At 41.5% G+C, this 25,853-nt stretch overlaps 1 protein-coding gene across 2 annotated transcripts in view; it reads right to left on the bottom strand.

Annotated features, from left to right (window-relative positions):
- Positions 1-552: 552 nt before the first annotated feature.
- Positions 553-25,853, bottom strand: part of DROSHA (drosha ribonuclease III) — a 390,676-nt gene continuing 365,375 nt past the window's right edge. For both annotated transcript variants that reach the window (XM_075314852.1, XM_075314853.1), the window contains exons 27-32: positions 16,454-16,595; positions 9,256-9,338; positions 8,599-8,702; positions 5,602-5,694; positions 4,529-4,575; positions 553-959 (exon numbers count right to left, since the gene is read on the bottom strand). In XM_075314852.1, coding sequence (XP_075170967.1) covers positions 841-959; positions 4,529-4,575; positions 5,602-5,694; positions 8,599-8,702; positions 9,256-9,338; positions 16,454-16,595 — 588 coding nt within the window. In that variant the 3' untranslated portion in view covers positions 553-840. The remainder of the gene's footprint in view (positions 960-4,528; positions 4,576-5,601; positions 5,695-8,598; positions 8,703-9,255; positions 9,339-16,453; positions 16,596-25,853) is intronic.

Raw genomic sequence — 25,853 nt, 5'->3', positions numbered from 1 at the left:
GTTGACACAGCCGTGTGATGACAACTGCTGCTTGAGAAGACTATTAGTTCTATTGGCGTATTTCCACATCCAGGTGCTTTATTTTTTTTAGAGAAGCTTTATCACAGCAACTTTGTCTTTCAAGATGTTCAGTTCGCTATAATTTCCAGTCTCCGTTTCTTCCCGAATTACTGAGACTTTCTTGTAGAGTTGCTGCATGTATCCTATGGGCTATGGTAGATGAGTATTAATTTCAGGGAACAGAGCATATGGCTCCTAAGCTCCATTGCTGTTTTCATCTTGATCAGTGTCCCAAAAACACAGCTTACGTTGAAAGTGGAGCTTTCTCCTGTCGCCTGATCTACTCGGCACCTTCTGTTAATAGACAGGCTGCCAACGCAGGATTTAATAGGATGGAGTTTACTAAAGATTATTACTATTTTTCTGCAAAAATAGCTGAACACCACAGTATTGTTTCCTGGAGAGGAGGTTAAACATGTCAGTTACTTTAGAAAAATAGCTTTTCTTTGGCTTTTAGAGATTAAACTTCAACAACCAATGAAACAGAATGACTTGTATTGCTCAGAAGAGTTTTTACTTTATTAATTTCTACCTTAATAAAAATTAAGTATAAGACACTCGGACAATTAATGTATTAAAAATGCATGAAAATTACTCAAATGTTCATATAGAAAAGAAAAAAAGAAACAAAAAAAGAAAAAAATGTCTAGTTCATGATTTTATTTCCCATTTAACTGGACTCAGCGTGAGATGTCTGTAAACACTTGCAAACAGGCAGGAGGATTCTGTACGGCAGTTGCCCCTAGTGAGTTTCAATGGATACTGTAAGAATGGCAGGCTTTATTTCCTCACGTCCTCTGTGTTGTCTTGTTGCTCCCTCTCCAACCTCATTTCTTTCAATTCCTGCCTGTACTTTCGCTCGATAAAACGCTTCTGATGAGCCATCTGGGGGAAGTTATCTGGGGGAAGAAGAAGAATGACATCATCTATACTATGTCTGTTAGACATTACCCAGCTCCATGTAGAAAAGCAATACTAGCGCACACGTTATTAATAGACGGACACGGACAATGTTGGAAGGATGTGGCGGTAATGTTACAGAGGTAAAAATGTAGGATTTGTCAGATTCAACAGGGCAGTTTTCCATTTGTGCCATCAGTGTTAGACAGGACTACATGATGCACAATAAAACAAATTTTAGGTAAAAGGGAAGCATTACTTTTCATGTCTTTAAACAGGCTCCAGGTTGTTGAGTACAATAGGAAAGATATTTACCCATAATATACAACCCAAAATACACAAAATTATATTGAACACAATCTTTTGATGTCTTCTTTCTGTTAAGGCGGCCATACTCATGAAATAGACTTTTGTTGGCCAAACTCACCGGTAATGATAGCTGACAATCAAGGTGTATAAGAGCCTCGAAGAGTTGACTGTCAGGGAATTTAGCCGGGTGTACGTGTCATGGCTTCAAACTGAAGTAGTGCGCATGACCCAAACTTAAGGAAAATGGCTCAAGGAGGTGGTGTTTGTGCAGATGAGCTTTCGGCTTGTCATTGAGCTGATAGTTCAATCTACACAGGTGCCGAGTCTGGGTGCCATCCCTTTGAAGCCTGCACTGCTGACAGTTTTTGGATGTTGCCAACCTGACAGCGCTCGCAGCGAGCATCTGGGGCACTTACAGCACTATCTTCACCACCCCTGCCTCCTGTGACCCCGCTACACCACCGATGCTCCCCTCCCCCGGTAAGACACCCCACCAGATTATAAGGCAGACCCCAATTTTTTTTTTACCTTTTTTCCCCTCTAAATTTGGGGTGCATCTTATAATCTGATGCGTCTTATAAATTGAAAAATACAGTATATATAAAAACAACAGATACCTTTCTGATCAGATTTCTTAATGACAGATTCTGCTACATCACCTAAAATGTATACATTCTTAAACAAATTCTACTGAACAGCTTTATTGGCACAAATACCTTTTAAGTAGATGCAAAGGCTTACAAGTGAATATCCATGTTTGAATAATATTTTTAGATAACTGGGATTAAAATGCCAAAACGATTAATTACTTTTTAGATTTTTATAGTGGTCATAGTTCCATTCTACTGAAAGAGAGCTTCAAATGCAGAGCCCCATAGTCACATAATTAAAAAGATAGCACAATGTCAGCTTGCAGCTATAAAGGGAGATTAGGAGACTCTCACTAGGAGAAACTTGAGCCAACCTGTGAGGGGCTGACTGCACAGTCACATTTTCCCTTACAGAACACATTATGTTGCATTTATTGATATTGTGGTAATTTATATTGCAATGTGTACTGTTTTTTACTCCACAGTCTGTTATACAAGATATGTTTGTTCAATTCCTTTAATCAAACCTGAAAGGCTACACTTCAGTTGCATCTCAGTTGTTTCATTTTATATAATAAATAGTGGCACGCAGAGCCAAAATCACAAAGATTCGGACACTGTCCAAAGATTTCTAGACGGATATTTTCCTAAAAAATCCCCCAAAACCTCATTTCTTTTTCCTTAAATAGTCAGGAATCAAGTTTATTAACCTTTTGGATTGAGGTGTAGTAGTTGTTCAATAGTAAAATTACTCACCAAAGATAAAGCTTGCCTAATAATTGTGCGCACCATGTAAACGCACCGTAAGAGCTGGTGAACCATGTGTGTTGGACACCTTGTTGGAGCACGTGAGCGGCAGAGTGTATTGGTGGTAGAGACACCAGCTGATGGATATAGTGCAGGTCTGGGCCTAGTCAGCCACCAAAAAGCACACCTAAGGGTCGAGTAAGATCTCGTTCATAAGAGCGTATAATTGGTCTGTGAGCTGTCCGTATGCAAAACAGGTAAAACACTGACCAGCGCAAATCAATGCGGTAGTTCAAATGAACATAGTTAAACAAACTGATAGTTTGGGAGTAAGGCTACTTTCACACATCCGGTTTGAGCCGTGCGGCTCAATCCGGCTGTGAAACCTATGCAACGGATGCTGTGAAAACACCGCATCCTTTGCATAAGTTTTTACATGCAGCCAGTCCGTTTTTTTCCGGTTGCGGCACGCTATTGAGCATGCGCAGTGGAAAAAACCGCATGCGGCGGCCGGATGCGGTTTTTTCCGCATCGCGCCGCATCTGGCATCCATAGGCATGCATTGAAAATGCGCCGCAGCGGCGTGATGCGGTTTTTTTTTGCCGGAGCAAAAAACGTTGCAGGGAACGTTCTATCCGGCCGCCGCATTTATTTATTTTGCCACATCCGGAAAAAACCGGATGCACCGCAAAGCCATCAGGTACAATCCGGTTACAATGCAAGTCTATTGGGATAAACCGGATGCGATACCGGATCCGGTTTACCCGTTTTTTTCCGGATTGTACCTGATGGGAAAAAACTGATGTGTGAAAGTAGCCTTAAATAAAAAATTGAACCATGCAGCACTTATCTGTAATGTAGATCAGACTCACTCATTAGCAGTCGAAGCGTGCGCAGAACACAGATCACATACGGGTTACTATTAGTATGTTGTGTGTTTTTCGTGGTTCCATTAAAATTATTATTAATATAAAAAACTGTATTTGGCCTTTTATTTTTTATTACTTTTTTTGTAAAACCAGGATGCCATACACATGTACAAACGGACAAATAATGACATGGCTGATACAAGCCTGAGAGGCTGAGTGACTGAAATCTGAGGAGTAATGATGAACAAGCATTATTATGCTCGGGTGTTCTGTGCATGACTTAAGTACCCGAGTATAATGTAAGTAAATAGGGGACTGAAGATTTTCCGGAAAAATGCTCAAGTCCCCCATTGACTTCTATTATATTCGGGTACTTGAGTCACACCCATCTGAGCATCCATCTGCTCATTACGAGGACCAAACACCCGAGAATGGCAGTGCTCGCTCATTACTACTGAGGAGTAAAGAAACTGGAGTTGCTTCTGCTGTAAAGGACAGACAGATAGAGAGAGAAAAGGCAAGATGGATCTGTGAAATCTCTCAGTGAGGTCACCACACTATTCTCCAGTCTGTGCATCTCTACCAGCGTATAGCAGACCTTATGCAAGTTCAGCAAAGGACTGGTTGCTCATTTGACCTGAATGAGGGATAGGCATGTGCCTTGACCGGAGAATGTGATTGCACATATCTAAAGCCGGGTTCACATCATGTTCTTGCTTCAGTGGCTCAGTCCTGGTTTCCATATGAAGCCCTGAAAAACAAGACTGAGGCGTATCTCTGCTGATAGGGCCATTGAAATTAATACAGACCATAGGAGACACTTAGTGCTCGGTCAGACCACATTTTCAGCAGTGTCCGCCATTTTAAGTTGGGCAAAAAAAATGTACTCCAAAGAGTTTTGCTCCAAAGACATAGTAAAAGACCAAGCCCCATAGAATTTTAGACCTACATCTGACATTATGAGAAGATTGAGAATCTCTTTAAACCAAATTATATTAACATTAAAAGAGTGTGTAAAATCAAGACATAAAAAACACTAAAAGAAAAACTTACATTTTTCTAAGGCGTCCATAGCAGCTCCCATCTCAGCCTGCTGAATACTGCGAGAAGGAAAAAAAAAAAAGAAAAAAAGCGCCAATTAACCTAATTACCACCATCAGCTTTAACTGAGCTTTTAAATCCTTTTAAAATGGCATTAAGACAAGAAAATGAGAAAACGATCCAAAATTTTTCTTGAGGGTCTTTTTAGAAAAAAAGAGAAACTTTACACATTTAAGCGATACTTCTGTGATTGCTTTGTTTCCAACATATTAGCAAATTGTACACTTCTTTGCTGTTACACTTATTACATTTTTTTTTTGTTTTCACGTTATTTTTATGTTTAGCCCACAAGCATGTAGATTGTGCTAATTGTTTTGTGTCTGATTAGCTCTAACGTGTCCCAATGCGGCAGCGAGCTTCACTGTCCTAATGAAACACTTTGTAAAAATAAAGTGCGTTAAGAGTCCAATCTTTTCTTCAAGCATTTATTAGCTCTTTACTCCCCTTTTTTGATTAATGACCGTCAGCCGACAAAACCTACATTACGAAAAAAATCATCAACACGCCAACGGGAAAAAAAAAAACAACAACCTGCAACCCACACAGAACCATTATTAATGGATCCTCACTAGAAGATGGAGTAAATAATATAATAAGATTCCTTCTGGATGGGTAGAACAAATCTGAAACAGAATTCAGTCACAGATGGGTAACAATAGAAGCTGTCAAAGAGCACAAGGAATAGGGATGCAACATGGATTTCCTGTCAACCTTTCCTTCAAAGATGTCACGTTGCTGCAGAAATGTATATGGCTTTGTTCATATGTATGTAATGAACTGACAACACGCTATGATTTAGCTAATTACAGCTGACATTACAAGCTAGGAGTATGTGATTGTGCTCGTCATAAGTAACCAAGCATAATGACTCAATATTGTTTTCTACCTTGAAGTCAAGACAGGACAGGGCCATAGAGGGGAACTAACTTATTAATGTGTGTGATGCGTATTGCTGGAGCCACTAGATTGGAAACCTTTTCAGCATTATCTATTAATCAAACCTAAAGTGAAAGCTTTTAAATTACCTCGGCCCTTTACCGCAGCCAATTCGCTCGCCTTTGAAGTACACAGCGACTGTGTATGTCCTTGCGTGAGAAGGTCCCACCGTTTGAAGCGTCCTACGATTAAAAAAACAAAACCTCCTTGTGAGTACAATCTTTAGAATGGAAAACCCTACAAAACTTCACGTCATGGTTATGAGAAATAATTGGGCACAAAAATATCAACGTCATAGAAAACATAGGTTTGATAACTGTGAAGGGTTAGGCTAAGGACACACGGCGAGCAAAACGGAGCGAGTAGAATGCAATAAAAATATCGCATTCCACTCGGACAAATGCTACTCTATGGGGCCGTTCCCATGAGCGATTTTTTTCTCAGCCCTAATCGGCCCGAGAAAACAATCGCAGCATGCTGTGAGTGGAATCCAATTTGTTTTCTCTCACACCCATCTGTGGGTGTGAGTGAAACATCGCACTGCACTCGCATGACACTGGAGTGCAGTGCGATATACACATCAGCTGATAATAGAGGAGATGGGGGGGGATTAGTCCTCTCCTCCACAGCTGTGCTCCTATCGCAAGATCGCATCACAGTAGCATGACACTCGGCTTACAATTGCAGCAGAGCGGGACCAGAGTGTCATGAAATGCATTCGCAGTAGTGCTCATGTGGCCCCAGCCTAAGTGTTACAGAAGGAGTATTACAGGGATTGTCCAGACATAGGTATTGGATGACGTCTCTATAAGATGGGTCATCAATAGTAGAGCAGTAATAAAATTTTTTATTTATATAGCGCCAACATATTCCACAGCACTGTACAATTTAGCGGGGACATGTACAGAAAATAAAACCATAACGTAAAACATAGTTAAACAAATACAGGAGGAGTGAGGGCCCTTCTCCCAAGATTACAATCTATAAGGTAGGGACACAATAGGCAGAACGTGACATTATGTATGGTCCAGCCATCATTATAAATACAGGCTTACTTATAAAGTGGCATTACCCAGTCATCAGCCAGTATCAGTGGAGGATGTGGAGACAGATGAATATGAGGGAGCAGATTATGATTAACATTTAGAAGGTGGGATCAGGCAGACAGATAAATTGGTGAGTTGAAGTGATAAGCCTGTCTAAAGGGATGTGTTTTTAAAAAAACGCTTAAAAATATGAGGGCTAAATATTAGTTAGATCATCTGGGGTAGTGCATTCCAGAAAACTGGAGCAGCACGAGAAAAGTCTTGGAGACGGAGGTGCGAGGTTCGGATTATGGGGGATATTAGTCTTAGATCAGATGCAGAAGGCACGGTTTAGGTAGCGTGATTGACAGAAATGATGGATGAGATATAGGGAGGTGCAGAACTGTGAAGAGCTTTTGAGCTAGAAAGATAAGTTTGTATTGTATTCTGTAACTGGTGTGTAGCAAGTGTAATGACTCGCATAAAGTGGAGGCATTGGTAATGTGGCTGGACAGAAATACGACCCTGGTTGCTGCATTCAAGACGGATTGGAAAGGAGAACTTTGGTTACAGTGAGACTTATCAGCAAAGAAATGCAGTAGTCCAGACTGGAATGAATAAGAGTGACAGAAAAGGGTTTTACAGTTTTAAAAATGAGAAATGGTCATATTCTGGAGATGTTTGAAAGATACAGGTGACATGAGCTAATGAGTGACTGGATATAGGGAATAAAGGAAAATTCTGTGTCAAATATGACCCCAATACAGTGAGTGTGACGGTTGGGAGATAAGGGTCTCTGCCCCTTCATCATGCTATTCTAAGATGGAGAATGAAAAACCTGGTGATCAATTTCCTTTAACAAAAACTCAAGCAAGAAGGAGGTTCACATAATAATGTGTAGAAACTAGAATGAAAAAAAAAATCTACAATCAGGAAATGAGAAGACATTAGGAATGTTTCAATATCTATTTTTAAAAATAATATAAGCCATACATTATATTTAACAATATTTTGTTACTGAACACTTACAAGTTAAAAAAAAATAATAATTTTTGCAGGTAGTGAATTGATTAGGTGCCATAATAATGATATAGTTATTCTGATGTCTCAATAAATGCTTTTTTTTTAAAAAAAAAAAAAAAAAATTCCAATTAAAAGCTTAGGAACAGACCAAACCTTAAAGGGAATCTGTGAGGTCCGATAATGCTATTAACTTGCAGATATAAGGTTAGTCTGCATGTTAATAGCGTTATGAAGTTGCCCAACCACTGTACTGAAAGTGCGGCACCTGGTAGAAGAGCTTTATTTCTCTTGGGAGCCATTGGCTTTCAGGAGCACTGAGCGGTGGCTGTAATCACGCCCCAACACTGACTGGCAGCCGACTCCGTACTGATCCACTGCTGAGCCGGATGTCAGTCAGTGCCGGGGCATGATTACAGCTGCCGCTAAGTCCTCCGGGAACACCTGCATGACTTAAAGCCGGTGGCTCTCAGGAGAAATAAAGTTAATTTCCTACCAGGTGATGCATTTTCAGTACAGCGGCTGGGCACCTTCATAAAGCTACTTACCTGCAGATTAACCCTTTATCTGCAGGTCAATAGCATTATAGGATCTGACATGTTCCCTTTAAAGGGATTCTTTGAGAGTGCAAAAAAAAAAAACAAAAGAAATGTAATTTTAAATAAATTTCTAAATAACTTTAATAAGCAAGTCTCTTTCATTTGGTTTAAAGAGGTAATCACTATAGAATTAAAAAGGCCACCGTCTTGTGTATGGACAGAAACCTGTGAGCATGTGCAGTAAGAAGCTCCTCGGTTTTGACCTGGAGATAGAATTTACTAAAAATCGAGTGTGGTTTGATAATTAATGGTATTTAGGATTTCATTTGGAATGACAACTTTTCTAATCCTGTAGAACACTTTTAAAAATATCAGTAGTAATGACTTATAAGCAGATTCCTAAATTAAATATAATAGAAAGCAGCAGAAAATATATCGGAGAACACATGCAATACAAAGCCTTTTCAGTACAGCGTGTATGGAAGCGTAAGCCGGCACTCACTTGTACAGGGGGATGTCTGGCTCCTTCCCTTCCGTTCTCAGCGTCAGACAACACTGCTGAAGCTGCGACTTTGGATCATTCCAGTCTTGATTTAAAATGAACTCCTGTAGAGCAAGAGAAGGCAGGAATCAGTCAGCTCTAAATAGTGCTTGATAGACAATACTACAGACAGTAGGAATCACTTGGTCAAATGTATCGGAACAATAATCTTTTGTTATTTAGTCCCACAGAAGACAAGATAGCATCAATCACCGGCAGTATACTACAACTCCCTTCTAAACAAGTTTTGATTAATTTGCTTTGTCAAACTGTTCCCAGCTCCCAATGATTGACTTTTCCATGTGTCTACTCCGCCGGTGCCTAACTCACTCTGTGATGCCCCCTGAGCCGGCTATCTTTTCTGAAAACTGATTTCCCGGTTACTTATAGACACCCTGAGGGTATTTGAAGAATGTTATCTTTTCGCCTTGCCAATCCATCCCCGGCACTGAACATATCTAACACGTAAATCAACTTGCAAGGTTGTATCCATGGCCCGTTCCACTGTGGTTTAACCCTTCTGTAGCTGTCCGAGACGACCAATGTCTTCCCGCTTTATTTTATTTTTTTTTAGATGGCCAAAAGTAAGAGGTTATTACCGTGCTAAATATCATTTACCTTCAGTCTCGGGAAGAAGCAGACATTCATAAATGTGTGAACGTATTCCAAGTCCTTGTCGATATAAAGTGCAGCGATAAAAGCTACAGGTAAAACACATAAGGTTAATGTGGAACACACTTTCCCAGAAGGCTATAAAAACAATAATATAATATATATATAAAAAAGTAACATTGGACACATTCTACCGGGGTGGAATTAAGTAGTTGGGGCACTGAGTGGTTATAGATGCTCAAGCTTTAAGAGAACGGAGAAAGCTGGTGAATAGGAAAAAAGGAACCACTTATCCGTATCTGACAAAGAAATGGGTTGTAATGTTAAATATTTATGCAAGAGTCACCAATGCACTACTAGTCCAAAAAATACGTAACTGTTCATTACACAGCACGGTCTAATTCTTCTCATACCATTTGCTTCCACTTCACATGGTGACAGGAGAACACTCTGCTACATGAACAAACGTCGCTTTGCTGCTAATAGTTACAAGGAAGAATAGAGGTTTGCCGCTCCCTACTCCGAATCCTCCGAAAGAACCCTCATGAGACGCCAACATATGGTCCTTAATATGTAGCCAGCTGCGTGCGTCTCCCGTGTAAATCAACATGCAATGGCAGACCAAGAGATAATTCTGCACCCATCTACAAGATTACATTAGCTTTTAATAAATCTGCTCCACATGGCTGCAATATCCCACTGACCCTAAATATTGTCAGGACATTGCAGCTCAAACTAATCCATAAAATAATTAGCTGCACAGGGCCAAGGAAATAGACGCATAAAACAACATTAAAGATGCATTACTAGGATTGTCCTGAAACCATCTGATGGAATGTACTGGACTTGATCAAATATTAATAAAATATGTGGTCTAATGTTCACCAGCGCCGTGCGGGAAGCGGAGCGGCCCCATTTCTAGAAAGCATGTGGGCTGTAAGGAAGGCTTTCTATTAGATTTGGAGAATGGACAGGGCACCTCCACAACTTAGATAACAGGGAAGGAAGCAGAGCTCCGTCCTGTCCTCCAGCTGTTATCTGTATTATTTAACCAAATCAAAACCAAATCTGGCACAAAGGAGGTAAAGTCATTACAAAACAGGCTCCGAGAGCACAAGATAAATTACGCTTGTTGCTTTGATGTGTTTTGCTGTAAATGTAGCAAATGCAGGGGAAAAAAAAACGCTTTTATAGCCTTCTATGTCAGTTATACACCATTTTACTATTATTTTTACAACATTTTTACTATGAGTACGGATATAGTTTAAAGCAACCGTTTAAAGAATAAAAACAAGAATACCATACAATTTTATTCACTTCTACTACTTAGTACAAAACCAAATTCATTCTTCAGGTTTGCTACAGGTTTATCCTGATCCCCTACTTTACCCAGGTTTTATCCACAGGGATACATTAGGCTGATATACAGTCAGGGCCAGAAATATTTGGACAGTGACACAAGTTTTGTAATTTTAGCTGTTTATAAAAACATGTTCAGAAATACAATTATATATATAATCTGGGCTGAAAGTGCACACTCCCAGCTGCAATATGAGAGTTTTCACATCCAAATCGGAGAAAGGGTTTAGGAATCATAGCTCTGTAATGCATAGCCTCCTTTTTTTCAAGGGACCAAAAGTAATTGGACAAGGGACTCTAAGGGCTGCAATTAACTCTGAAGGCGTCTCCCTCGTTAACCTGTAATCAATGAAGTAGTTAAAAGGTCTGGGGTTGATTACAGGTGTGTGGTTTTGCATTTGGAAGTTGTTGCTGTGACCAGACAACATGCGGTCTAAGGAACTCTCAATTGAGGTGAAGCAGAACATCCTGAGGCTGAAAAAAAAGAAAAAATCCATCAGAGAGATAGCAGACACGCTTGGAGTAGCAAAATCAACAGTCGGGTACATTCTGAGAAAAAAGGAATTGACTGGTGAGCTTGGGAACTCAAAAAGGCCTGGGCGTCCACGGATGACAACAGTGGTGGATGATCGCCGCATACTTTCTTTGGTGAAGAAGAACCCGTTCACAACATCAACTGAAGTCCAGAACACTCAGTGAAGTAGGTGTATCTGTCTCTAAGTAAACAGTAAAGAGAAGACTCCATGAAAGTAAATACAAAGGGTTCACATCTAGATGCAAACCATTCATCAATTCCAAAAATAGACAGGCCAGAGTTAAATTTGCTGAAAAACAGCTCATGAAGCCAGCTCAGTTCTGGAAAAGTATTCTATGGACAGATGAGACCAAGATCAACCTGTACCAGAATGATGGGAAGAAAAAAGTTTGGAGAAGAAAGGGAACGGCACATGATCCAAGGCACACCACATCCTCTGTAAAACATTGTGGAGGCAACGTGATGGCATGGGCATGCATGGCTTTCAATGGCACTGGGTCACTTGTGTTTACTGATGACATAACAGCAGACAAGAGTAGCCGGATGAATTCTGAAATGTACCGGGATATACTTTCAGCCCAGATTCAGCCAAATGCCGCAAAGTTGATCGGACGGCGCTTCATAGTACAGATGGACAATGACCCCAAGCATACAGCCAAAGCTACCCAGGAGTTCATGAGTGCAAAAAAGTGGAACCTTCTGCAATGGCCAAGTCAATCACCAGATCTTAACCCAATTGAGCATGCATTTCACTTGCTCAAATCCAGACTTAAGACGGAAAGACCCACAAACAAGCAAGACCTGAAGGCTGCGGCTGTAAAGGCCTGGCAAAGCATTAAGAAGGAGGAAACCCAGCGTTTGGTGATGTCCATGGGTTCCAGACTTAAGGCAGTGATTGCCTCCAAAGGATTCGCAACAAAATATTGAAAATAAAAATATTTTGTTTGGGTTTGGTTTATTTGTCCAATTACTTTTGACCTCCTAAAATGTGGAGTGTTTGTAAAGAAATGTGTACAATTCCTACAATTTCTATCAGATATTTTTGTTCAAACCTTCAAATTAAACGTTACAATCTGCACTTGAATTCTGTTGTAGAGGTTTCATTTCAAATCCAATGTGGTGGCATGCAGAGCCCAACTCGCGAAAATTGTGTCACTGTCCAAATATTTCTGGACCTAACTGTATGGGGGTGCTTACACTGTCTATAGCAGGGGTCTCAAACTCGGCTGGGTGTATGGGCCGCACAGAGGAAAAAAAATAATTTGGGGGGCCGCATTCTTTGCAGGACAAAGTGACATTTTTATTGGTACCATATATAATATATATATATATATTTTTTTTTTTTACACACCTTGGGATCACTGATTTTCAACATTTTCACTTGTTCATTATAGCAAATGTGCACATTCTTTGTTTAAATATAAACCCTTTTTTTTTACCCCTTCCTTGTAACTAATAGTCTTACAATTAGCACTATATAGAAATTTTGACCAACATCTTTTAGTAATGTTCCCCATATTGTTGTAACGTGCCCATCCTTGTCCCCTTGTAGTATTGTGCCCCATCCCACAGTAATGTGCTCATCCTTGTCCCCTTGTAGTTATGTGCCCCATCCTAGTCCCCATCCCACGGTACTGTGCTCATCCTTGTCCCCATCCTAAAGTAATGTTCCCCATCCTTGTCCCCATTTTGCAGTAATGTGTTTATCCTTGTCCCCATGTTATAGTAATGTGTTGTCCCGATCCTATAGTAATGTGTTCATCCTTGTCCCCATCCTATAGTAATGTCCCCCATCTTATAGTAATGTTCCCCATCTTTGTCCCCTTGTAGCAATGTCCCCATCCTATAGTACTGTCCGCATTCTATAGTAATGTGCCCATCCTTTAGTAATGTGCCAACCTTGTCCCCGCCCTATAGTAATGTCCCCAGCATTATCCCTATTCTTTAGTAAGGTTTCCCATCCTTGTCCCCTTGTAGTAATGTCCCTATCCTACAGTAATGTGCCCACCTTGTCCCCATCCTGTAGTAATGTCCCCATCCTATAGTACTGTGCCCATCCTAGTCCCCATCCTATAGTACTGTGCCCACCTTGTCCCCATCCTATAGTAATGTCCCCAGCCTTGTCCCCATCCTATAGTCATGTGCCCATCCTAGTACCTATCCTATAGTAATGTGCCCATCCTAGTCCCTATCCTTTAGTAATGTGCCCATCCTAGTCCCTATCCTATAGTAATGTGCCCATCCTAGTCCCTATCCTAATGTCCCCATACTATAGTAATAATGTCCCCATCCAATAGTATTGTGCCCATCCTTGTAATATCCCAATCCTATAGTAATGTCCCCAGCCTTATCCCCATCTCATAGTAATGTGTGCACTTTGTCCCCATCCTGTAGTAATGGGTCAGCCGCTCCTCTCACCTTCCACACACCTTCCACACATGCCGGAGTGAAGCTGAGGGGGCGGTCTCCGGCCCCAGATCCACAGTGATTGAAGAGATCGGTCACAAGGCCAGTCTCTCCAATCAGAGCTGGGGGCGGGTGAAACAGAGGTCACCCAGCTCCAGCCAATGATCAGGGCTAGAGCTGCCCTGATCTTGGCTGGATTTCAATGTTTCAACGGTTTTCAATGGCTGAAACATTAGTTGCTGTGATTGGCTGACGAACGCCGCTCAGCCAATCACAGCCTCCGTAGGTCCGGGGAGGAGACACCACCCCTCCTGAGGTCCCCTCCTCCCCGAATCTAAGGTATTTGCAGCCATCGCAGCCACTGGGGCCGCGATTTCACCATGACGTACTGGGTATGTTATGGGTCCTTAGTACCAGGGAGCCATAACGTACCCAGTACGTCATAGGTCGCTCAGGGGTTAACGTCCAACACACACACACACACACACCATTCTTCTCACCTGTCCCGCGCCCCCTCCGCTGCCTTATCTCTGCTTCGTGCGGCCCCCAGGCCCGTGCCCCTGGTCACTATCGCGGCAGCTGCAGTGTCACTGTCAATGATTTATGTGAGATGATTGTATTGTCGGCGCGAGAGCGGAGCGCCAGCAACACATTCATCTGACATAAAGTGTAGACAGTGGCTGCGGCCCCTGCCGCGATAGTGACCAGGGGCACGGGCCTGGGGGCCGCACGAACTACCCTGAGGGGCCGCATGCGGCCCGCGGGCCGCATGTTTGAGACCCCTAGTCTATATAATAATGCAGTCACCCTTAATGTTATTTTCTTAAAGGGAATCTGTCAGTGCATTTTCGCTATGGAATCTGAGAGCAGCATGATGGAGGCACTGAGACTCTGAGTACAGTGATGTGTCATTTAATGGTCTGTATGTTTCTGTTTCAATACAATGAGTGTTTTATCACCAGGATATTATCACTACAGGACTAGGCGTCTCGTGCCATCTAGTCAATTCCTCTATGTAGTCATGCCCCCCACCACTGATTCTGTCAATGTACAGTGTACACAGAAAGCTGCCAATTAGTGATGTAAGCAGGGTTATATACAGGACTAGGGTCCCGTGCCGTCTAGTCAACTCTGTGTAGCCCCACCACACCACTGATTAACAGCTTTCTGTCAAAGTACAATGTACACAGAAAGCAGCCAATTAGTGATATGGACGGGGATATACAGGACTCCGCATGCTGAGCACTTGTAGATTTGCATCAAAGAAAAAACACTGATTGTGCGAAAATGACAGCATGTAGACTAGTAAGTGACACATCACAAGTTCTCTACTCTAACAACATGTTACTCTAACATTGCACAGAAAAAACCTGCCGACAGAATCCTTTTAACATAATATATAATTATACGCACATGCTTTTTTGATAGTACATATTAACACTGCAGTAAAAATCACTGGTAACCTCTTTTCCTTCTTGACATTCATACATGCCATAGAAAAAGTAAATCAGTGGTGATAAAGGGTAGATAATAATAATAGCTATGTAAAGGTCTATTCACATGTTGCAGTCATAGACCCCAATTTGTCAAGACTGGTGTTTTGGCCACGTCTTGATGACCGGTGTGCTGAAGTAAGAGGCACCTCGTATGGAGTATAGTGCATCTTTCACTATAGGACATATAATCCAACAAGGGCCTGAAGTATATTTAATTTCTTTAATAATTTGTCACTTAAAATAGGATTTATTTGTTCCCCATGCTCGTTCACGCCTTTCAAGGAAAGCTCTTCCCACATCTGAAAACATTGGAGCTGGCCAGGACAGGAGTAAATACGCTAAAAGTCACAATATTTTTACCCAATTGCGAAAAAACTTGCAAAAATGGCATAATCAATCAGGCCAAAATGTGGGGATTTTAGCGCTATTTGCACTACAACAGTGGTGTTTTCTGTGTTTTAGCAACAGAACTGTAAAATAAATGTGACCAAAGAGCGCAGTACACATTAGATAAAAATCAGCCAACTACCTAATGGAGTCCTCCCGACACTCCCCCATACAGATGATGATAGGGGAGACAAGGATTTGGCAATAAGGGAGAAGGGATTAGACAATCCTTTTGTTTCCAGAGGAATCTGGCAGCAATGGCTTCCTCATAGAGAGCTGAGCACTCCCATGTATGGGTGAATTGGGAGAAACAACCGTCGGCCAACAGTTGTGTAATGTGTATGGCCAGCTCGGCCCTTGCTACGTCTTAGCACCAAACAATTCACTTTATCGCAGATTAAACTCTTTTGCACATGGCATGAAGTAAAGAGAGATTCTGGAGTTTACTGCAGATAGAAATCAACTTTTTGATTTTGAGAAAAAGTATTTATTATTAAAGGGGTTTTTCCCGTGATGATCATAGCACTGCCACCGATCACTATAAAAATGGCTCTCAGCCCCTCTGTACCAATTCTCTTCACGACCATAGAAAGGAAGAGTATGAATGGGTCATGGGTAAGCCATTGAAAGTCAATGGGAGTGACAAAGTAAATGAGTATGCAGTGTGTAAGATGGATGGATCAGCTAAGTGCATACTGGAACATGGCTCAATTCACGCTCCTCCATACTGCAGTCATTGAACAACAGGAGGCTCAGGACCTTGTTTGTCACAAGCAGCCAGAAACAGAAATGACTCCAGCTGATGCCATGCCATTTCCAAATCTCAGGGTTTTCAATAAATACAATTAGTCAGCATATTGTTTTTCTAAGAAGAGCATAAGGCAAAACCATATGAACAAATAGCCCCAGTACAGTGTGCAAACAAAACGTTCTCCGACAACAGATCCATCCTCAGCTCTATTAACCTCCGCAGATTACATGTCAGGTTCCATATTCGCAGGGTGTTATTCTATTTACGTACATTCAAGCAGGTCAGCCAAGGTTTTGGTCCTGAGAGCCACAGGTCTCTTGGTTTTATCATTTGCGATGGCAAACTCTTGCATACCCAGCTCCTCCGCTACCTTGGCCTGTGTCCTGTTGTTCACCAGTGAACTACGCAGCAGCTGCAAGATACACAGAAAAGGAGATAATGAGGGGACATAAAAATACGGCAATGCAATCCAAAATCCTGACATCGTAAAAAAATTACACCACTTAAGATCAGCTTTTAGTGTTCCTTAGAGTAGGTATGCGTCTTCATAACTCAAGCATATTCCTTAGCTCCAGCCAAAACTAAACAAAGGAACTAACAAGCCTATCATGGGATTTTAACGTATTAGCATTTTCCCTAATTTATGAACACTTTCTGGCTTAAATTCCGCATTGCTGACTGACTCATAATTTTGTTGAAAACTTCTTCACCAGCGTAGATCTCTCATTATTTCTAAAGCCATTCCTTTATTAAATCTGTTCTTCTCAAACTGTCACTCTGAAGGTTTTTCAGACAGATTAGGGCACCCAATGTTTCATGAAAGATAAATGCTCATTGTGAATAATAAGAACTTTCTTTTACAGATCTTGGCAGTGTCAGTCATGTTTGACAGAATTCGGTAATTACAGTTCAGGATAATATTGCTTCTAGACCTCTGACGTGCCGAACTTGCTCATCACATGTACTATATCTTTGTGTATCACGTTCATGCTTCACGGTGTATACATTTCTGTACATAGCCCAACTTTAATTGTAACAAAATATGTAAAAAAATTTACATTTAGCTCTAAAATAGGACAACGCTGGATTGAGCTCCAAAAACAGAATGGAGACTTTGTACTATGTTGCATCCTTACAATCATTGGAAGCAGAAGATTATTTGGTGTTTGAGTATACAACAGCAGCAGGCTTATGCTAAGATTACAGACTGCGATGAGCAGACAACAGATGGCGCTGTCCTAAATGTTAGAAGTTTCACAAAATGGACTCTGCTTCATACGCTGAAAGGATGGCCCTTGAAATAGGTTAATAAAAGACTTCTATTCACTATTCCTGGAGTATAAAGAATCCTTCTCAAAAATCTATAATGGCCCTATCTCAATCACTACTGTCGGAAATAGTTTTTCAGCACTGGTATATGGCTGTTGGTACATAGGTACATAAAGGTACAGGTACATAAAGGATATGGGTACATATGGATAACATAAGGTATACACTATTTACCTGGCAGGCTTGTGTGACATTTTTAGGATTAGTACTATCTAATAGACCCAGACATATAACTGGCTTATGTTCATTACTAGTAAGAAAGCTACCCTCAAAATTGTATTTCACTAAATGGACCTTGGTATGTACTTAATTTAATGAGCTTGTCCAGGCTTGGGATAAAAGTCTACAGTCACTGTTTGTGACTGCTGAGTCATGACAGCATGCAGAGCGTTGTTCCCCGATACAGGGAGCAGTAATGTCACTGTATGTATGGGATTTGCATTCTTGTGGTCACATCCTGACTAGATGTGTGAGTGAGAAAAGCAGCCTGAAGTCACTTTGTCCCAAGACCGGACAAACAATCTAAGGAGTAGCCAGATCATTACATAGTTGGGGTAGAGTCAATCATAGCACCTTACTGTTTTGCAGTATACATCTTAGCATACAGATCATGCATATGATGCACATTCATAATAAATCAAGGGATATATGAATCTAAAACAACAGGATCCTATCATTACTATTATCGTGTTTCCCCGAAAATAAGACAGGGTCTTCTATTATTTTTTGCTCGGTAAGAAGGGCTAGGGCTTATTTTCAGGGGATTGACTGAATAGGATAACTGAAGTGAGCACTAATATATATATATGAGTGCAAGCCAAAAATACATACTATATATAAGAATAAGGCTGCACATCAAACTTAGATAATGGTATAATGCCTCAAGCATATGGAAAAATATTGGAATATACAATGAAAAATGCTACTTGCTAATTTGAACATGTGAATAATGAATTGCATACCTGCTATGAATATTAGGAAAAAGGAGATATTTAGCAATCGCATTGATCAATGTAACTGAGCCCCAAAACCTCGTCAAGGTATATCTCTATATTGGGGTCCCTAGCTCTGTGACCCTAACTGTGTGTCATCTCATTGCAATTAAAAACTGCTATGGGTGGAGAGGGGTAACTAAGGACTTTCTTATATAGGAGATGGAAAAAACATGGCCGAAAGGGGCGGAGCTGTGTTCACATTCAGAAAAAAAACTACATATAACTGAATAGGATAACTGAAGTGAGCACTAATATATATATATGAGTGCAAGCCAAAAATACATACTATATATAAGAATAAGGCTGCACATCAAACTTAGATAATGGTATAATGCCTCAAGCATATGGAAAAATATTGGAATATACAATGAAAAATGCTACTTGCTAATTTGAACATGTGAATAATGAATTGCATACCTGCTATGAATATTAGGAAAAAGGAGATATTTAGCAATCGCATTGATCAATGTAACTGAGCCCCAAAACCTCGTCAAGGTATATCTCTATATTGGGGTCCCTAGCTCTGTGACCCTAACTGTGTGTCATCTCATTGCAATTAAAAACTGCTATGGGTGGAGAGGGGTAACTAAGGACTTTCTTATATAGGAGATGGAAAAAACATGGCCGAAAGGGGCGGAGCTGTGTTCACATTCAGAAAAAAAAACTACATATAACTGAATAGGATAACTGAAGTGAGCACTAATATATATATATATGAGTGCAAGCCAAAAATACATACTATATATAAGAATAAGGCTGCACATCAAACTTAGATAATGGTATAATGCCTCAAGCATATGGAAAAATATTGGAATATACAATGAAAAATGCTACTTGCCAATATTTTTCCATATGCTTGAGGCATTATACCATTATCTAAGTTTGATGTGCAGCCTTATTCTTATATATAGTATGTATTTTTGGCTTGCACTCATATATATATATTAGTGCTCACTTCAGTTATCCTATTCAGTTATATGTAGTTTTTTTTCTGAATGTGAACACAGCTCCGCCCCTTTCGGCCATGTTTTTTCCATCTCCTATATAAGAAAGTCCTTAGTTACCCCTCTCCACCCATAGCAGTTTTTAATTGCAATGAGATGACACACAGTTAGGGTCACAGAGCTAGGGACCCCAATATAGAGATATACCTTGACGAGGTTTTGGGGCTCAGTTACATTGATCAATGCGATTGCTAAATATCTCCTTTTTCCTAATATTCATAGCAGTTATGCAATTCATTATTCACATGTTCAAATTAGCAAGTAGCATTTTTCATTGTATATTCCAATATTTTTCCATATGCTTGAGGCATTATACCATTATCTAAGTTTGATGTGCAGCCTTATTCTTATATATAGTATGTATTTTTGGCTTGCACTCATATATATATATTAGTGCTCACTTCAGTTATCCTATTCAGTTATATGTAGTTTTTTTTCTGAATGTGAACACAGCTCCGCCCCTTTCGGCCATGTTTTTTCCATCTCCTATATAAGAAAGTCCTTAGTTACCCCTCTCCACCCATAGCAGTTTTTAATTGCAATGAGATGACACACAGTTAGGGTCACAGAGCTAGGGACCCCAATATAGAGATATACCTTGACGAGGTTTTGGGGCTCAGTTACATTGATCAATGCGATTGCTAAATATCTCCTTTTTCCTAATATTCATAGCAGGTATGCAATTCATTATTCACATGTTCAAATTAGCAAGTAGCATTTTTCATTGTATATTCCAATATTTTTCCATATGCTTGAGGCATTATACCATTATCTAAGTTTGATGTGCAGCCTTATTCTTATATATAGTATGTATTTTTGGCTTGCACTCATATATATATATTAGTGCTCACTTCAGTTATCCTATTCAGTTATATGTAGTTTTTTTTCTGAATGTGAACACAGCTCCGCCCCTTTCGGCCATGTTTTTTCCATCTCCTATATAAGAAAGTCCTTAGTTACCCCTCTCCACCCATAGCAGTTTTTAATTGCAATGAGATGACACACAGTTAGGGTCACAGAGCTAGGGACCCCAATATAGAGATATACCTTGACGAGGTTTTGGGGCTCAGTTACATTGATCAATGCGATTGCTAAATATCTCCTTTTTCCTAATATTCATAGCAGGTATGCAATTCATTATTCACATGTTCAAATTAGCAAGTAGCATTTTTCATTGCATATTCCAATATTTTTCCATATGCTTGAGGCATTATACCATTATCTAAGTTTGATGTGCAGCCTTATTCTTATATATAGTATGTATTTTTGGCTTGCACTCATATATATATATTAGTGCTCACTTCAGTTATCCTATTCAGTTATATGTAGTTTTTTTTCTGAATGTGAACACAGCTCCGCCCCTTTCGGCCATGTTTTTTCCATCTCCTATATAAGAAAGTCCTTAGTTACCCCTCTCCACCCATAGCAGTTTTTAATTGCAATGAGATGACACACAGTTAGGGTCACAGAGCTAGGGACCCCAATATAGAGATATACCTTGACAAGGTTTTGGGGCTCAGTTACATTGATCAATGCGATTGCTAAATATCTCCTTTTTCCTAATATTCATAGCAGGTATGCAATTCATTATTCACATGTTCAAATTAGCAAGTAGCATTTTTCATTGTATATTCCAATATTTTTCCATATGCTTGAGGCATTATACCATTATCTAAGTTTGATGTGCAGCCTTATTCTTATATATAGTATGTATTTTTGGCTTGCACTCATATATATATTAGTGCTCACTTCAGTTATCCTATTCAGTTATATGTAGTTTTTTTTCTGAATGTGAACACAGCTCCGCCCCTTTCGGCCATGTTTTTTCCATCTCCTATATAAGAAAGTCCTTAGTTACCCCTCTCCACCCATAGCAGTTTTTAATTGCAATGAGATGACACACAGTTAGGGTCACAGAGCTAGGGACCCCAATATAGAGATATACCTTGACGAGGTTTTGGGGCTCAGTTACATTGATCAATGCGATTGCTAAATATCTCCTTTTTCCTAATATTCATAGCAGGTATGCAATTCATTATTCACATGTTCAAATTAGCAAGTAGCATTTTTCATTGTATATTCCAATATTTTTCCATATGCTTGAGGCATTATACCATTATCTAAGTTTGATGTGCAGCCTTATTCTTATATATAGTATGTATTTTTGGCTTGCACTCATATATGTATATTAGTGCTCACTTCAGTTATCCTATTCAGTTATATGTAGTTTTTTTTTCTGAATGTGAACACAGCTCCGCCCCTTTCGGCCATGTTTTTTCCATCTCCTATATAAGAAAGTCCTTAGTTACCCCTCTCCACCCATAGCAGTTTTTAATTGCAATGAGATGACACACAGTTAGGGTCACAGAGCTAGGGACCCCAATATAGAGATATACCTTGATGAGGTTTTGGGCCTCAGTTACATTGATCAATGCGATTGCTAAATATCTCCTTTTTCCTAATATTCATAGCAGGTATGCAATTCATTATTCACATGTTCAAATTAGCAAGTAGCATTTTTCATTGTATATTCCAATATTTTTCCATATGCTTGAGGCATTATACCATTATCTAAGTTTGATGTGCAGCCTTATTCTTATATATAGTATGTATTTTTGGCTTGCACTCATATATATATATTAGTGCTCACTTCAGTTATCCTATTCAGTTATATGTAGTTTTTTTTCTGAATGTGAACACAGCTCCGCCCCTTTCGGCCATGTTTTTTCCATCTCCTATATAAGAAAGTCCTTAGTTACCCCTCTCCACCCATAGCAGTTTTTAATTGCAATGAGATGACACACAGTTAGGGTCACAGAGCTAGGGACCCCAATATAGAGATATACCTTGACGAGGTTTTGGGGCTCAGTTACATTGATCAATGCGATTGCTAAATATCTCCTTTTTCCTAATATTCATAGCAGGTATGCAATTCATTATTCACATGTTCAAATTAGCAAGTAGCATTTTTCATTGTATATTCCAATATTTTTCCATATGCTTGAGGCATTATACCATTATCTAAGTTTGATGTGCAGCCTTATTCTTATATATAGTATGTATTTTTGGCTTGCACTCATATATATATATTAGTGCTCACTTCAGTTATCCTATTCAGTTATATGTAGTTTTTTTCTGAATGTGAACACAGCTCCGCCCCTTTTGGCCATGTTTTTTCCATCTCCTATATAAGAAAGTCCTTAGTTACCCCTCTCCACCCATAGCAGTTTTTAATTGCAATGAGATGACACACAGTTAGGGTCACAGAGCTAGGGACCCCAATATAGAGATATACCTTGACGAGGTTTTGGGGCTCAGTTACATTGATCAATGCGATTGCTAAATATCTCCTTTTTCCTAATATTCATAGCAGGTATGCAATTCATTATTCACATGTTCAAATTAGCAAGTAGCATTTTTCATTGTATATTCCAATATTTTTCCATATGCTTGAGGCATTATACCATTATCTAAGTTTGATGTGCAGCCTTATTCTTATATATAGTATGTATTTTTGGCTTGCACTCATATATATATATTAGTGCTCACTTCAGTTATCCTATTCAGTTATATGTAGTTTTTTTTCTGAATGTGAACACAGCTCCGCCCCTTTCGGCCATGTTTTTTCCATCTCCTATATAAGAAAGTCCTTAGTTACCCCTCTCCTCCCATAGCAGTTTTTAATTGCAATGAGATGACACACAGTTAGGGTCACAGAGCTAGGGACCCCAATATAGAGATATACCTTGATGAGGTTTTGGGGCTCAGTTACCGTATTTTTCGCTTTATAAGACGCACTTTTCCTCCCCAAATTTTGGGAGGAAAATGGGGGGTGCGTCTTATAAAGCGGTAGCGGGGGGGGGGGGGGTCCTGTCTGAGGCGATCGGGCGGGTGCCTGTGGCTGCATGCAAGCGCCCGGGTACCTGTACTTGCATGCAGCGGCAGCCGGGTACCCGTGGCTGTGTACGGGCGGCAGCGGGTGCTGTGTGGGGTCGGCAGCCAGGTACCTGTGCTTGCATGCGGTGGCAGACGGGTACCCATGGCTGTGTGCGGGCGGCAGCCGGGTGCTGTGTGCGAGCGGCAGTCGGGTGCCCGTGCAGGTACTCGGCTGCCGCCCTCACACAGTCACCCATCTGCCGCCCGCACACAGCCATGGGTACCCGGCTGCCACCGCACGCAAGCACAGGTACCCGGCGGCTTGTACGCGGGGTGGGCGGGCAGCCTGCTGGCTGCCACTCTGTGCATGCGGGGCGGGCGGCTGTGCAGCTTACCAGTTGTCCGCGGTCCCACTTTCAAATGATGGCGCCGGTGGAGCTCTTGGATGAGAGCTCCATCTGCGCACGCGCTGCTCCGGGAGTCAGCGCGTGCGCAGATGGAGCCCTTGGATGAGAGCTCCATCTGCGCATGCGTCGCTCCGGGCGCCATTACTTGAATCGGGACCGCGGACACACTCCACCACTGAGCCGTCGCCGCCGCTCCCACTACTGAGCCGCCGCTGCCACCACTGAACCGGGACCGCGGACACACGCCACCACTGAGCAGTCCCTGCCGCTGCCACCACTGAGCAGTTGCCGCCGCTCCCACCACTGAGCCGCCGCCGCCGCTGCCACCACTGAACCGGGACCGCGGACACACGCCACCACTGAGCAGTCCCTGCCGCTGCCACCACTGAGCAGTCCCTGCCGCTGCCACCACTGAGCAGTTGCCGCCGCCGCTGCCACCACTGAACCGGGACCGCGGACACTCACTGCACCGGCCTGCTGCACGGCTCACACGCCACGGCTGCTGCCGCCACCACGGACCCCACGGATCCTGCCACCGCGGACGCCACCGCGCCTGCAACCACGGCACCTGCAACCACGGACCCCGCTGCCACTGACCTGCCGCGCCTGCCAGCACAACCTGTGCCTCCTGTGACCCCGCTTCACCACCACTGCTGCCCCCCTCCGGTAAGAGAACACCGGAGTATAAGACGGACCCCATTTTTCTTTTTTTTACCTTTTTTATGTCTAAGTTTGGGGTGCGTCTTATATTCCGGTGCGTCTTATAAAGCGAAAAATACGGTACATTGATCAATGCGATTGCTAAATATCTCCTTTTTCCTAATATTCATAGCAGGTATGCAATTCATTATTCACATGTTCAAATTAGCAAGTAGCATTTTTCATTGTATATTCCAATATTTTTCCATATGCTTGAGGCATTATACCATTATCTAAGTTTGATGTGCAGCCTTATTCTTATATATTTTGAGGGGATGACTTATTTTTTTCCATGAACAACAATCCACATTTATTCTTCAAAAAAAAAAAAAAAAAAGTAATTCAATATTTATTTAAATATTGTCAAATCGCATTCTGTAACATCAATATATGGTACCTCTCCAAACCCTGTTTGTAACACGTTTGTGCATCTATCTCTCTCTCTATCTATCATATATACACACAGGTCCTAAAGCAGTGTTATCATCAAGATATAAATGCTTAGGGCCGCTAGGAGAATGGGGGCTCTGTGAAATTACCCAGTTTGCGCTCCCTTCTCCCTAATATCTAGTCCTGCATACCAGCCTGTCTCCTGTTCAGTTGTTTTAGGCTGCTTTCACACATCCAGTTTTTGCTGTGCGGCACAATCCGTCTCTTTGCAGAAAAAACGCAACCGTTTTTTTTTTTGCCGCCGGCTGCGTTTTTTCCGCATAGACTTTCATTAGTGCCGGTTTGTGCCGCATGGCCTTGCGTTCGGTCCGGTTTTTGCCAGATGTTGCATATTTAGCCCATGCGGTGGCCGGATGGAACGTTGCCTGGCACGTCTTTTTGTCCGTCGAAAAAAAAACGCATTGCGCCGCATCTAGCCGATGCGGCGCTTTTTCCAATGCATGCCTATGGATGCGGCACAATGCGGCAAACACCACATCCGGTCGTCGCATGCGTTTTTTTGCACTACGCATGCTCAGTAGCGTGCCGAAACTGGCAAAAACCAGACGGACCGCAAGTAAAAACTTATGCAAAGGATGCGTTTTTTTCGCCGCATCCGATGCATGGGTTTTAGAGCCGGATTTAGCCACACTGCTAAAACCGGATGTGTGAAAGCAGCCTTAGGGGCACTTTGCACGCTGCAACATCGCAGGCCGATGCTGCGATGCCGAGCGCGATAGTGCCCGCCCCCGTCGCAACTGCGATATTCTTGTGATAGCTGCCGTAGCGAACATTATCGCTACGGCAGCTTCACATGGACTCACCTGTCCTGCGACCGTCGCTCTGGCCGGCGACCCGCCTCCTTATTAAGGGGGCGGGTCGTGCGGCGTCACACGGCAGGCGGCCAATAGGAGCGGAGGGGCGGAGATGA

This window comes from Anomaloglossus baeobatrachus, chromosome 6 (assembly GCF_048569485.1).
Source record: "Anomaloglossus baeobatrachus isolate aAnoBae1 chromosome 6, aAnoBae1.hap1, whole genome shotgun sequence".
NCBI classification, from domain to species: Eukaryota; Metazoa; Chordata; class Amphibia; order Anura; family Aromobatidae; genus Anomaloglossus; species Anomaloglossus baeobatrachus.
Note: the sequence above shows the minus strand (reverse complement) of the source record. Positions and strands in the feature narration are given on the sequence as shown.